Source organism: Thamnophis sirtalis, unplaced genomic scaffold, assembly GCF_051295495.1.
Source record: "Thamnophis sirtalis isolate CommonGarterSnake01/CBP01778 unplaced genomic scaffold, rThaSir2_p1.2 scaffold_14, whole genome shotgun sequence".
Taxonomy (NCBI): domain Eukaryota; kingdom Metazoa; phylum Chordata; class Lepidosauria; order Squamata; family Natricidae; genus Thamnophis; species Thamnophis sirtalis.
In genome coordinates this window covers 19,089,934-19,105,158 of record NW_028261394.1, presented here as the reverse complement: position 1 = coordinate 19,105,158, position 15,225 = coordinate 19,089,934, and the positions used below count along the sequence as shown (strand labels likewise).

At 46.8% G+C, this 15,225-nt stretch overlaps 1 protein-coding gene across 5 annotated transcripts in view; it reads right to left on the bottom strand.

The window, feature by feature from the left end:
- Window positions 1-555: 555 nt before the first annotated feature.
- CARHSP1 (calcium regulated heat stable protein 1) overlaps window positions 556-15,225 on the bottom strand; it is a 32,174-nt gene continuing 17,504 nt past the window's right edge. For all 5 annotated transcript variants that reach the window (XM_087729500.1, XM_087729502.1, XM_087729501.1 and 2 more), the window contains 3 exons: window positions 14,326-14,505; window positions 9,489-9,611; window positions 556-1,914 (listed from right to left, as the gene is read on the bottom strand). In XM_087729500.1, coding sequence (XP_087585626.1) covers window positions 1,752-1,914; window positions 9,489-9,611; window positions 14,326-14,483 — 444 coding nt within the window. In that variant the 5' untranslated portion in view covers window positions 14,484-14,505 and the 3' untranslated portion in view covers window positions 556-1,751. The remainder of the gene's footprint in view (window positions 1,915-9,488; window positions 9,612-14,325; window positions 14,506-15,225) is intronic.

The window sequence follows — 15,225 nt, the reverse complement described above, 5'->3', positions numbered from 1 at the left end:
TGGCTGCCAAAAGCCCAAACTTTGATCCCATGACTTGGTATACTGCGATGGACGTAAGTGGGAGGACTATTCACCTTTTCAGTGCCATTTTATCTTTGAAAGGTCAGTAAACAAACAGTTGTAAGTTGAGGGCCACCTGTATCCCACACTCCACCCTCTGGTTAAACCCACCCAGGCCCAAATGCTCTTTTAACTTTGAAAGAAAATCTGGAAGGAATTTTCCCCCCCCATCAAACTGAGAACAGGCAGGAGAAAATCAAGAGATAATGTTGCAATCCTTCTTTCTATTTATACATGTTCGTTCATCCCTACCAATATATTGTTAATTTCTAACTCCTGTGTCTGAAGGATTGTAAATTAAGGACTGTATATAATAGTATCCTATGTATAGACAAAGGGGGGAGAAGTACGTTTACAATGGATGTACACTGAGGTGGAAATGTACAGAAGGAAATTGCAAACAATATTTTTTTTCAAAAAAAAAAAGAGATAATTTTGCAACACAGCACGGAATGGAAGGTGTTTTGTTTAAGAAACAGCACAGAAAGTTCCAGGTTTCCTCAAACTGCAAGTATTTTATTTGTAATATTTTATCTCTCATTGGTCAGTGACTGTTAATACTTCCATACAATTCCTACCCCAAAGGGAACTCATTCCAAACATCTCATTTTCCTCCACACCCTCCTAAAAGTTAAATACTGTTCAGGCCTTTTTTTTATTTTCCCGCTGGACAAAGAGAAAAGGCGTTTTGAAACGAAGATGAACTACAAACTGCAAACCTCAAACCTTTAAATATGTGCATGCACACAACAGCTGTGATAGCAGAGATTGTCACCTGAAGAAGCCAAAAAAATGATTTCAAAGTTTGAATCAGGTAAGGGTGTGTGTGTGGGGGGGGGGGTACATGTAGCAAGCCGCTGCCAGAAAAGCTGATGTGTATATTTTTGATAAAAATAAAAATAAAAGGAACTAACACACATTCAACCAAAACACTAGGTGAAAAAAAGTTTGCATGGCAAAAAGGCAGCTTTTGGTTGCTTTTTTAGCTGTCCTAAAATATTCAAGAACATCAAATTATAGGAACACAAACCCTTTGTAGGTATTTCCTCAAGCTATTAACCTTGGTTTCCCTAATCCAAAAAGAAAGAAAAAAACCAGTAAAATCAGTAATTTTCTGCTATAAAGCGAAGAAGCATTCTCTTACATTGTTTGCTCCTAAACTACCACCAAAGGAGGAAACCTCTTGACCTTAGCCTTCTTCAATCTGATCTATTCAGATGTGTTGGGACTTCAACCACTACGCTGCACAGCCAGCCTGGCCTGCCGAGTGGGAAGTTTGCGTTTTGAAAGGTATCAGATTGAGGAAGGACCACCCAGAGGGATCATCTTTTGAACATATGGATCGGTTCCAACTTCTCCTCTTCAGATGAGATCTTTCTAAGATCTTTTGGGTATCCTGCTCAATGGGGAAAAAAAACACACACACACACATTCAAATTGTAAAGCAAAAGCTAAACATTTGCTTTCCTGCCAGCCCAAACACTACTGACTTTTTCCACTTTTTAATTTATATACTTTGAAAATCATGGTGCTATTTCTTTTTATTTTATTAAAAAAGGGTTTAATCTGGCTACCTTTGGAACCCTGCTTTCAATTACACAATCTGCAGAAAACTCATCGGGCTTGGCTACTCTAAGTTGTTGAACACAATCCAATAGTCCTCTTCAATCAACATGGCTTCAGAACTCCCTCTAGGAGTTGACCACGTGTCCTGACCACGTCTCATGTTTCGTGCCCGGAGCTAGGTGGGTGATGTTGACCTCTACAGCTTGAAGTTTCTCGTTCTTTGGTGGAATGGTGCACACCTTGTAGGTGACCTCATCACCAGCTACCGGAACATACTCTCCTTCAATGCTGTAAGAGAAGGGAAGGAGACCACGATAACGTTAATGGAAGGGAATCGGCTGTCCCAATGCACCACCTCCCATCAGGACTATGGGGATTCTCAGTCATAGTTGCCCCAAAGGTGCTTTTCAAGGGGCGTCTGACAGAAGTCTGCCAAAGTCTTTCGGGATAAGGCTGATAATCACCCACCTTTATCTCCCTTGAAACACTGCCAAAGACCTGATTGGCAATTAGTTTGCAAGGCCACATGGAGCAGAGTCAAAAAGGAGCTTCAGAATTTAAACTGATCAGAACAAACAAACTTGCTTCCTGCAAAGGTTCACGTGCCTTTGCTCCTCTTTTATGTCCTATGGGAGGAGCCAATCACCTCCAAGCCTTATTTCCGAGTTGTCCCTTTTGTCTTAACTGTTCTTGCCTTCAGGCAGCTCTGCACATGCGCACACTGGGAACAGGCTCCCCCTGTTCCTCTGCCTCACTGATGTCTGGCTCTGGAGGCAGCACATAACTTCCAGGGCTCTGCCTTGGATGCAGAGCCGTCGTCAGAGCCTTCCTCAGACTCCAGGACTGGCCCATGTTCCACCCCAACTTCCTCACTGTCCGACTCTGCTGCCAACTCCGCAGGCTGCTGGTGGACCACAATATTTCCCTTCTCATCCAAGAAGCTTCTTCAGGTTCTGAATGAAGAAGCTTCTTAAATGAGAAGCGAAACATCTTCAAGGAAAAACTAAGAAAGTCCAGTTGCCTCTTGAAAAATCACCTTTGGGACGCCTCCACCAGGCTTAGCTTCTTCTCATCCACCATCCAACCCACACCATGTACCAGAAAACTAAGATCAATCGTCTGGTCTAATCTGAACACCAGTATATGAAAAGAGCTTGCAGCTGGATTAAGGCCATGAGCCCAACTCCTCCAAGGATAGGCAACTTGGTGTCCACAGAAGTTCTGGATTTTCCCAGCCAGCCAAGCCAGCAATGCCAAAAAAGTGTGGAAGAGTCAAACATCTGGAGGATCCAAAATAGCCTATGCCTCGTCCATCCAAATTCTTTGCCTCTGAAGTGGTCAACCAGGGTTATTCAGAATCCTCACAAACATGGATAGAAATACGGTTATTTTTTTTCACTGTTGCCCTGTATTGGCAATAAAGGTAAAGGTAAAAGTTCCCCTCGAACAACTGTGCTAGTCGTTCCTGACTCTAGGGGGCGGTGCTCATGTCTGTTTCAAAGCCAAAGAGCCAGCGCTGTCCGAAGACGTCTCTGTGGTCATGTGGCCAGCATGACTCAACACCAAAGGTGCACGGAACGCTGTTCCCTTCCCACCAAAGGTGGTTTCTATTTTTCTACTTGCATTTTTGACTTGCTTTCGAACTGCTAGGTTGGCAGAAGCTGGGACAAGTAACGGGAGCTCACTCCTTTATGCGGCACTAAGGACCTTTCTGATCGACAAGCTCAGCGTCTTAGCCACTGAGCCACAGTGTCCCCGTATTGGCAATATGGAAGACTATTGTTATTTCAAAGAGCATAGTCTAGAAAAGGGGTGTCAAACTCGATTTCATTGAGGGCCGCATTAGGGTTGTGTTTGACCTCGGGGAGGGGGGCATGGCCAGGGTGGGCATCGACAGCTCAGTGTCATTCATCAAGGCTCCGTTTTTGGTTAAGACGGCCTCCTGCAGCCCTCTGCCAGCAAAAACGGAGCTCCATTTTCCTTGGCAGAGGCCATCTGCGGCCATCGTGACCAAAAACAGAGCCCAGGCGGGCCAGGCACGGCCTTCCCGAGCTCCGTTTTCTCTGACAGAGGCACCACGAGTCCTCTTTTTTCAGGTCGAGGAACTAAGCACCCTGCGGGTTTGATCCACCCCGGACCTTGAATTTGACACTCCTGGTCTAGAAGTTTGTTTATTTATTTATTTGATTTATTTAATGTATTTATTTTAATTTGTTAACAAGTACAAGGAATCAAGTGGGAGAAATACATCAAAAATTGCAGAAATAAATGGATAAAAATAAGCAAAACATAGCCATGCACACATAACAAGAGGACATATAAAGGGGGACGGTGGACAGGGACGGAAGGCACGCTGGTGCGCTTATGCTCGCCCCCTTAGGGACCTCTTGAGAAACGCATAAGGTCCACGGTAGACAGCTTAAGGTCAAAGGTAGGGGGGTTAGAGGACCTAACAACAGGATCAGGTAGGGTGTCCCACACATTTACTACTCTGTTGCTGAAATCATTTTTCCTGCAATCAAGATTAGAACGGATAACATTTAGTTTGTATCTATTGATAGCCCTTGTGTTATTGCAGTTGAAGTGAAAATAGTCATTAACAGGTAGGACGTTATGGCAGATATCTTGTGCACTAAGCTCAGGTTGGAATCTAGAGTTTACATTTTGAGCTACCGTATTTTTCGGAGTATAAGGTGCACCAAGATTTTGAGGAGGCAAATTTTTTTAAAAAGTTTTTGCACTCTGCAGACCTCCCAAAAATGGCCCGTTTTTCGTCAAAAAAAGGGCATCCATAGCCTTTAGGAGGCTTATAGACTGCTCTTAGGGGCTTGGGGAGGGGGAAACAAGCAAAAACCGGCCAATTTTTCACTCATTTCTGCCCTTTCCAGCCCCCAGGAGCAATCTGAGTTGAGTTGAATTTATTAGTCTTGTATGCCGCCACTCCCGGAGGACTCCAGGTGGCTTACAATAAAAAGGGAAAGGGGATAAATAAGACAAACAACAATTTAAAATACAACAACATTCATAATTACCGAGGGGCTGGATACTTCAACAGCCCCCCGGCCTGCTGGAGCAGCCAGGACTTAGTGGCTTTACAGAAGGCCGAGAGGGTAGTAAGAGTCCGGATCTCCACGGGGAGCTCGTTCCAGAGGGCCGGAGCTGCAACAGAGAAGGCTCTCCACCGGGGGGTCGCCAGCTGACATTGGCTGGCAGATGGAATCCGGAGAAGGCCTAGTCTGTGCGATCGAATCGGTCTTTGGGAGGTAATTGGCAGGAGGCGGTCTCTCAGGTACCCAGGTCCAATGCCATGTAGGGCTTTATAAGCAACGACTAGCACCTTGAAGCGTGTCCGGAGACCAATGGGCAGCCAGTGCAGCTCGCGGAGGATAGGTGTAACGTGGGTGTACCTAGGTGCACCCACAATCGCTCGCGCGGCTGCATTCTGGACTAACTAAAGTCTTCGAACACTCTTCAAGGGCAGCCCATGTAGAGCGAGTTACAGTAATCCAGTCTTGAGGTCACGAGGGCGTGAGTGACTATCTGAAGGGCCTCCCGGTCCAGTAGGGTCGCAGCCTCCAGGCACTGGCACATCACTTCTACCGCTTCACTGAGTTGGCACGGGGCGGACAGATACAATTGCGTATCGTCCGCATATTGATGGTATTTAATCCCGTGCCGGTGCATGATCTCACCCAGCGGCTTCATGTAGATCTTAAATAGGAGGGGGGACAGGACCGAAACCTGCGGCACCCCATAATTGAGGGGCCTAGGGGTCGACCTCTGCCCTCCGACCAACACCGACTGCGACCTGTCCAAGAGGTAGGAGGAGAACCAACGAAGAACGGTGCCTCCCACTCCCACCTCCCGTAACCGTCGCAGAAGGATACCATGGTCGATGGTATCGAAGGCCGCTGAGAGGTCAAGGAGCACAAGGATAGAGGGGTGACCCCTATCCCTGGCTCGCCATAGATCATCTATCAACGCGACCAAAGCAGTTTCCGTGCTGTAACCAGGCCTGAAACCAGACTGAAAGGAATCCAGATAATCAGTTTCATCCAAGGACCGTCGGAGTTGAAAGGCCACCACTTTCTCAACAAGCTTCCCTACGAAGGGAAGGTTGGAGACTGGACGATAGTTGCTCAAAATGGCTGGGTCCAGAGAAGGTTTCTTCAGGAGGGGTCTCACCACCGCATCCTTTAAGAGGAGCGGGAAGGTTCCCTCCCGGAGAGAGGTGTTAACTATCGTCTGGATCCAACCACGTGTCACCTCCCTGCTGGTCGAAACCAGCCAGGAGGGGCACGGGTCCAGTATACAGGTGGAGGCACTCACCGCTCCCATGGCCTTGTCCACTTCCTCAGGAGAGACAAGTTGAAACTCGCTCCATAAACTCCACTCAAGACCTTCCCCTGGTGTATTCCAGGCAGCGACTAAGGACTCCACCGGACTGTGGACGAGAGTGTCAGGTATCACTCCAAGCGCCGTCTGAAATCCCAAAGTGTCCATTAGGCGTCTGGGGCGAAACCACCTAATCGTTTATTCCTCCCTACAGTGGGGGATTGGTTTCCGAAAGTCAAGCCTCAGTAGGAAGTGATCAGACCATGACAAGGGCAAGATCTTAATACCCCTCAACTCTAGATCACGTCTCCACTGCTCCGAGAGGAATACGAGGTCAAGTGTGTGACCCGCTGAGTGAGTCGAACCCCGAATTACTTGGGTCAAGTCCATGGCTGTCATGGAAGCCATGAACTCCTGCGCCCCATCAGAGCATTCGCTGAGCGTAGGCAGGTTGAAATCTCCCAGCACCATAAGCCTGGGGAACTCTACTGCCAGCTCGGCTACTGACTCGAGGAGCGAGGGGAGGGCTGTTGCAACGCTGTTTGGAGGTAGGTACGTTAACAACAAGCCCACTTGACCCCCAAGGTCCAACTTTACCAACAGGGACTCACACCTGACAAGCTCTGGAGCATGGATCCTACGAGGAACTAAAGACCTTCGGACATGAGCAGCTGATTGGAGGTTGGATCTGCCTCTTGGAATATCACCAATCAGCTGTTGCAGGCTGCGGGGATTGCTGGCACCCAGCAGCACAGGCGCCACCGTGTGCCCCATTTTTGGCCTCTGTGTGTCCTGTTTTTGGCCCGATCCCTGCTGCAACTTATCCCTGTCGCCTGGAATGGGCCAAAAATGGGATATGTGTGGAGGCTGAAAATGGAGTGTGCAGAGTCTAGAAATGGGGTGCGTGGACTGATCCAACTGCCAATCAGCTGCTCGTGTTAAATCAGGCTGTGCTGAAGGTGACCGGGCTGTTTGCTGTTTGCTGCAAGGAGGCAAATTGCTGGGAGGCAGAGGCCGAAGGATGGGAAAGGGTAGGCGGGCTTTGGCAACATTTGCTCTATAAGGTGCACAGACATTTCCACCCACTTTTTGTTTGGGGGGGGGGCAGAGAGAGTGTGTCTTATAGTCCGAAAAATACAGTAATTGGCTGGGCACTCGATCGCTGCCCTTGGCAAAACATACCTGGCACTTAAAGCCCCCTGCATGCTAACAGGGAACAGCTGCCAAGCTTTCTTCGTACCCATTTCTTGACCTTTTTAAAAACCGTCTAATTTGGTGTCCGTCACTTGCTGACCACACATTCCTCTCTTGACTGAGACCCTTGTAAAGAAAAAAACCCTTTTATGGCCCCCCAAATATTATTTCCAGTGGCCGAGCCAGTTGTACTAACATTAGAAGAGAGAACCCATTTCTGTCCACGTGTCATACTGTGTGCATGAATTTATTTATCTTTGTCTCCCTCGTGATTTTCATCTAAATTACAAAGCACCAGGGCCCTTTTTTCGTTCTGCAGACGATCTGTTCTGAACCTGCTTATTATTTTGAATGTTTCTGTTTCTTCCCTTCCATCTGGTTTTGCAGGATGGGAGAACCCAAACGATCTGTTGTATTCCTTCTGTGGGGCAGATGATAGGTTTAGAGAAGGGCAGTTTATTTTCCTTCCTAGCTTTCCCTTGGCTGACCTCTGCACTGAATCCTGATTGTTTCCAACCAGCTCAGATATCATCAATGAAATGACAACATACTGAGTTTGAAGCCCACCAGCCTGCCCCTCAGGTATCGTTGCTCATTTCCAAATAGTGTATAAGATGCATCTTTCCCCCCCCAAAAAAGGAGGCTGAAAATCTGGGTGCGTCTTATACACTGAATGCAGCATTTTTGGCTTGCTGAAACCCTGCCCCTTTTGCAAAAATTGGACATGCATACGCTTTGGGAGGCCTGCTAGGTGCTCCTGGGGGCTAGGGAGGACAAAAATGAGTGAAAAATTGCCCGTTATTTGCCCGTTTTTGCTCCCCCCCCAGCTCCCAGGAGCCCTTTGCAGGCCTCTCAAACTCTCTGCATGCCCTATTGTTTGCAAAAAAAAAAAAAGAGGCATGCAGAGGGTTTGGGAGGCCTGCAGAGTGCAAAAACTTTTTTTTTTTTTAAAATTACCTCTTCAAAATTTTGGTGCGTCTTATAGTCTGAAAAATACAGGTATGTTTCCTGGACGTATGACCACAATTGGGACCAAAACTTCCATATTATTCAGTAATATGGTGATTAAATGAGTCACACCCGATTTTACAAGCTTTTGGGGCCATTGTTGTTAAGTGAATCTGTCTCCCACCATTGACTCCCACTTGTTGGAAGCCCCCTGGGAAGTCACAAATGGCCGCCATGTGACCACGAGATGCTTCAAGGGTTGTATCAGTGAGGAGCAGCTGTAGCTCACTTTTTAAATCATCATCATAACTTTGAGCTAAAGAAATGGTCCTAAGTTGAAAAGTTAGGGTTGGAGAAAAGCTGGTAGCCCAGGTTCAAGGCTCCACAAAATGGGATGACTTCCCATCCGCACTCCTGCTTCACTTAGCAGTTCAAAAGAATGCCAATGTGAGCAGATAAATACAGGTAGTCCTCGACTTACGACCACAACGGAGCACAAATTTGCTGTTGTTGCTGAGACAGTCCTTAAGTGAATTTTGCCCCATTTTACTACCTTTCTTGCCACAGTTATTAAGTAAATTGCTGCAGCTGTTAATTTAGCAACGCAGTTGTTAAGTGAATCTGGCTTCCCCTATGGACTTTGCTGGTCAGGATGTCGCAAAAGGGGAATCACGTGACCCCTGGACACTGCAAACTGTCATGAAGCATCCAAATTTTGTTCACAACACCGTGGGGTTGTAAGTATGAAAAGGGGTTTTACGTCACTTTTTTCAGCGATGCTGTAACTTTGAATGGTCACTAAATGAATTAGTTCTATGTCGAGGACTACCTGTAGGCACCATTTTGGTGGGAAGATAACAGAGCTCTGTAACATCATGCTGCGGAAATGTTTGACCCAGTGGTGGGTTCCAGGAGGTACGGCCTGGTATGGGTGTACTGGTGGTAGCTGGGAGCAGGGGACACCATGCCGGAATGGTGACTCATTGGGCCACCCGTCTGCCCACTTCCTTACCACTCTTTGAGGGAAACGGGCCAATTGTTCCTGCGCGACCTCCGCCAAACAGCTGGGGCATTGCAGGGCGGTGGTGTGTGCAAGCATGCACAGCATGCGCGACCAAGGAGGACGCCCAGCCCCGTCGCAGCGTACTGGTTACGACGGGATCCGGAACCCACCATTGGTCTGACGGCGGAAATGTCTCTGGACAGCGCTGTTTCCATGGCTTTGAAATGGAGATGAGCACCGTTCCCTGTAGTTGGCAACGATTGAGTAAAAATCCACAGCTCTTTCTTTACCTTTCATCTTGAAAGCTACTTGCATTTTGAATTCTGCAACAGCCAGAAAGCAAGAGGACTAGCGCCCAGTTTCCAAAAGGAGGTTTGCTTACTCAGAAATATGGACGAAGATCTCTGGGCCTCCGTCAGCAGGTGTGATGAAGCCGTGGCCCTTGGATCGGCAGAAGCATTTACACACCCCACTGTAGGTGGGCCCTTCAGCGGCTCGTGTTGTCCTACGGAAAAAGACGGACTTCTTCAGGAAATCGGAAAAGAGCAACCAGCCTGGGTGGGGGAGACCATCTTCGCTTTAAAGGAAGTTCTAGCTCCCTCGTTTTGTTCTAAGCTAGCAAGATTTCCTACCGAGATGTATTCTGTGGGGTTTTTTGGGGGGCGGCGGGGGGGGGGAAATACTGCACCAAGGGAGTCTCATTCAATTTCATTGTACACACATTGTGTATTGACAATAAAGGTTTAATTTACTTTTTTTGAAACTTCTGCTTTTCAAAATTTAGCTTTACTTTTACATAAAAGCCATTCCTGTTCCGTGGGTTTTGCAAGGGCAGGAGTTGGCTTCCTAAATATCTCAGGAATTGTTTTTAAAAGCCAAGGATCTCATCCTTGGGCTTGAAAAGGGGTAAATAAGGCCTGATGGATCTCAGAAACCCTGAAGATCAAAAGAGACAGGAATGGAGTCAATGATTAGGAGATGATAATATGGGTTTGAACCTGTACGTTGATATGGCCTACAGGGAGAGAGAGAAGGGAGGGGGGAGAAAGGGAGCGAAAGAGATAGATATGAGATAAACAAGAGATGATAGATAGATAGATAGATAGATAGATAGATAGATAGATAGATGGATGGATGGATGGATGGATGGATGGATGGATGGATGGATGGATGGATGGATGGATGGATAGAGCAAGTGTGTTTCCCTGGAAATAAGGCAGGGTCTTATTTTCTTTTGACCCCTGAAATAAGCGCTTGGCCTTATTTTCGGGGAAGTCTTATTATTTTTGAGGTGCAGGAGGCAGCGAGTGTGGTCACCTCATGGCTGCTGCTGTGTTGCAATATTTTCAGGGAGGGCTTATTTTAGCACATGTGCTCAAAAGCTCAATTGGGCTTATTATCCAGGGAGGTCTTATTTTCAAGGAAACAGAATAATGATGGAAAGAGATAGAGAGATAGAGAGATAGATAGATAGAGATAGAGATAGAGATAGAGATAGAGATAGAGATAGAGATAGAGAGAGAGAGAGAGAGAGAGAGAGAGAGAGAGAGAGAGAGAGAGAGAGAAGATTTGGGGTTTGGGGATTTTAAGGCAGAAGCATGTACTTTTATAAGGGGGTTTGCATGGATGGCAACTATAGAAGAGCAAGGACCAACTCATACATTCTCAATTTACAGCTATAACTAGGCCTGGCAGTTATAATTGTCACTCCTGTTTGGTCATTTTTGCAACCTTTTTTGTGGCAGTCATTAACTGAACACCATGTTTATTTAGTGGACCCACTGTCTGCCATGGGCTGGTTTTTAGAAGTAAAGAGGTGTGGTGGCTTTTAAATTGTGGATTTTTAACAGTGGGTTTTAACGCTGAACAACCACCCAGAGTAACCGCCCATGAGTTGGACAGCTCTATAAAATTGTTTAATAAATAAAAAAATAAACAAATAAATAAAACTGGAGCATAAACACAGAACAGCAACGTGAAGAAAAGCCTGCAAATGTTATTGCAATCTTTTTTTTAAAAAAAACTCAAATTAAATGTACAGCTACACCAGTGATGGAGAAGCTATGGCATGCGTGTACAATGATCAGCTGGCCTTCGTGCGGGCAGCAGTGCCGGAAACAGGAAGAGCAGGTGTTCCGTTTTTCGGCATGTGCGCCAGCCAGACGATTATCAGACACACAGGTGCACCAGTATCCAGAAAAACAGCATCTATGCCTGAAACTGGAAGTTCCTTTCCCGGGGCGCACATGTCCCCCTGGGCAGCTCCTCTTCCTGGTTGCGGCCCAGACAAGCATGTGCATGCTCCCTTTTCAGCACTCAGTGCCAAAAAGTTTTGCCATCACTGGGCCAGATCAAACATTAAGATCAGAAAATGAAAAGGGGGAAAACAACCCAGAATCAATTGTCCATTCCATCCTTGTTCACTAACATCTGGCTTTGAAGCCCACTGAGTTCCATGTTCTTCATAAAATGTCTCAAACGTGCACCACAAATTATGGTCCACCTAACTCAATGCAGCTTGAAAAGAAAAAGAAAAAAAAAACAGAATCTGGAAGGCCACTGATGGCTCATCATTCAGAATTAACAGAATAACAGAGCTGGGAGGGACCTTAGAGGTCTTCTAGTCCAACCCCCTGCTCAAGCAGGAGACCCTATAACATTTCAGATGACTGGTTGTCCAAGGTCTTCTTTAAAACCTCCAGTGATGGAGCATCCACAACTTCAGGAAGCAAGTTGTTCCACGGATTAAGGGGAAAACCAGGAGGAACTTTGAGCTACGAACTCTTGCTCATACTTGTGGCTACACCTGGCTGAGAGTTTTGAAGTTCTCACTCACCTTGACTTACTGGACCGAAGTGGCTCTGATGCCATGGAGATGCCAGGGTGGTTGCACACCCTTCCTACCAACCAGGAGTGGGAGAAGCTGGGAACAGCTTGGCTCCCATGTCCTTCTCCTTCTCTCCTGCTCACCACCTCCCTCCCTTGCACAACTTTTGAGCTTCTGGCCTGGATGCAATTGTGACACCACTACCTATGGCTGAGTCATGTGTGCTTCTCACTTGGTCTGATGTCACACTGGTTACTGGTGGGTGCAAATCCCTTTCGGAGAACTAGCAAGTGACTCATAACTACGGGAGGGTGGTCATAAGATGATGCCTTCATTTGGACCAATCAAAACGGTGCAAATGTGAGATTACACTCTTGTTTCTCCACCTTGGCCACTGTAAGATGTGTGGACTTCAACTCCCAGAATTCCCCAGGCAGCAGCTGCCTTCTGATTCCTTCTCTTCAAGTGCATTGAGTTGGAGGGGGACCAGCATTTTTGGTCTATGTTTTGAGACATTTCAGGAAGAACATGGACATCAAAGCCAGCTGTTATTGACACCACATCCTATCTATTCTCCACTGACCCCCCCCCCAAACTCTCTGCCAATTTTATCCAAACCCATTCTGCAATGTCATATTCGAAATGCCCCAACCTGAAGAATATCAGCTGGACTAGTGACGGCTAACCTTTCTGTTGTTACGGGCCGAAAGTGCGCATGCAACAGCACAAACACATGCACACACCCATAATGCAATGTGTGCATGCCCCCCCTTGCGATCCACCCCTACGCATGCACACATGACCCCTGCGCTCCCCTGACTACCACCCCGCGCATGCATGGGCGACCCCCATGCATGCACAGTAGAAACCGAAAACCAGCTGGCCAGTGGGAGGTGGGCATGCAAGCCATCACCCCAGCGCAGCTCCACTGCGCATGCAGTGGATCAAGTGTAGTATCTTGTAATCCCTTCCTCTGCAATCTCTCCACTTAGATCAGAGGTCTTCAAACTTGGCAACTTTAAGACTTGTGGACTTCAACTCCCAGAATTCTCCGGCCAGCATAATTTATTCTCTTGTAATCCCTTCCTCTGCAATCTCTACACTTAGATCAGAGGTCTTCAAACTTGGCAACTTTAAGCTTTGTGGACTCCAATGCCCAGAATTCTGGGCGTTGGAGTCCACAAGTCTTAAAGTTGCCAAGTTTGGGGACCCCTGTTCTAGATGATGTCCAGTTGATATGAAAAAAAAACTTGTAATGTCAAACCCCTGACCATAAACTCAGCATTCTTAAAGATGCATCCTTAATGCAACTCATATTTGCAGGGCCCTTCAACGGAAGAGCATCCAAGGTGCACTTCAGTTGTTAGGAAAATAAGGTGCCCTGTGAGAAGCTCTATATCAAACTATATTTTATTCTTTATACTGTTTCCGTCTTCCCTTAAAACGTTAACAGACTCCCCCATGGCCTGAGAATCAGTGTTTCCACTAGATAGTTGACAGTCAAGCTGAAACTAAGTTAATCAAGTAAAAACAGCAAACACCTCCACATCCTGGACAAGCTCCCCCTATGAAAGCCTGCTGCTGTACCTCACTTCTCTGCAGCTGCCCTTAATGGCAATCTGTTTGCTTTTTGGAATAAATGTTTCTTCTTTCCTCACAGCGGTCTGGATTTCATTTTTATTTATTCTGCTGTGGCCCACCAGCTGTCAGTGGAGCAGACTTGGACAATGAGGAGGTTGAGGAGGAACTTGGGCCAGTGCTGGAGTTTGGGGAAGGCTCTGATGGAAGCTCCGTGTCGGATGCAAAGCCAGAGCTGTCTGGCATTTCCCAGCCACCGGAGAGGCAGCTGCCTTTGGAGGCTGAAATGAGTGAGGAGGAAGAACAGCTGTGGCCTGTTCCAGATGTATGTATGCGCAGAGCTGTTAGGAGAGGAGAACAACGGAGGACAAGGAGTTGACTTGGGAAGCAAAGCACGTGGACGCTGAATGGCCCTTCCCTGGCTGGGGAATAAATAGAAGGAAAGGGGAGTGGCTGTCGTAGGAGATAACAGTTCGTATTTCTGAAGATTTTGCTCACTGTGTTTCGTGCCACAAAGACTGCTTGCCACAACTTAATTTGCAGCTTTGCGGATTTCCTGGCAATTATCACAAGGAACTCATAAGGTCTGTTACTGCAGTTAACTCTTTGCAGGACTTTTCGGTGTGTGAATGCCATTAAGTCACAGGAGATAAATAGAGTTTTTTCGGGGCAAGGAGTCTGTTTCTTGTTTCTGCTAAGGCTGGGTCTAAATTACTCTTCTGACAAATTATACAATTTTGCAATGGGGAAGGACTCCTAGACCCCTTCTCATTCCTTCCCACTCACGGTCTCACCTCCTCGCCTCCATACTCACGCTGAAAATGTGCGGTTCCTCCGAGTCGGAAGTGGGCTTGGGATCAGGTAACCTCTCATGGGGGAAGGAGAGCGGTCTCTGGTCCGGCGGCCTTCTGGCAGATGGAGAGCCCTGGGAGGTGGAGACCGTTGGTGGGCTGAAGTTGACTCTGAAGACATTTTGGACACAGCCGGCAGGAAGCTAAAAAGAAAGAAGAGAAAGCACTTCAGACCACCTGGATCAAATCCGTTCCAGGAAACTTGGCTCTCTTGTTGAGGTTGCTTGGTCCCCAGCAGGATTCTGCAGCAGATGTGTTACTAACTGAACAACAAGTGATTCACTTAACAACTATGGCAAGAAAAGTCATAAAATGAGGCAAAACTCAACAACCATCTTGCTTAGCAATGAGAAATTTGGGCCCAATTGTGGTCATAGGTTAAGAACTCCCTGTACTTGTTATGCAATCCATTCCTTCAAAAATCAACATACAGAGGAAAGACTCTTACAGGAATCTTAATTTTTGGGGGGTGGGTGGGAAACTGTTTAAAACTGAACATGAGTCAAGACAATCAGAAAATGTCAAACCCACACAAAAGAAAAGTGTTCCTCCCTCTCCATTCTCCCCATTATGTGTACAGAAACCCATTATTGACGTAATGTTTTCCCTGGCATCTCAGTAAGTCAAGAGAAGAAAGGAAGGAGAGACGTGTGGCAATGCGGGAATTTTCCATTCTGTTTTCAAGAGTGAAAATACAGGTAGTTTAACAGATTAACAGAGTTGGAAGGGACCTTGTAGGTCATCTAGTCCAACCCCCCACTCTACAGTGCTGAAGCTGCCACAACTTCCAAAGGCAACTTCTGTTCCACGGGTTGATTGTTCTCACTATCAGAAAAATTCCTCCTTATTTCCAGGTTGAATCT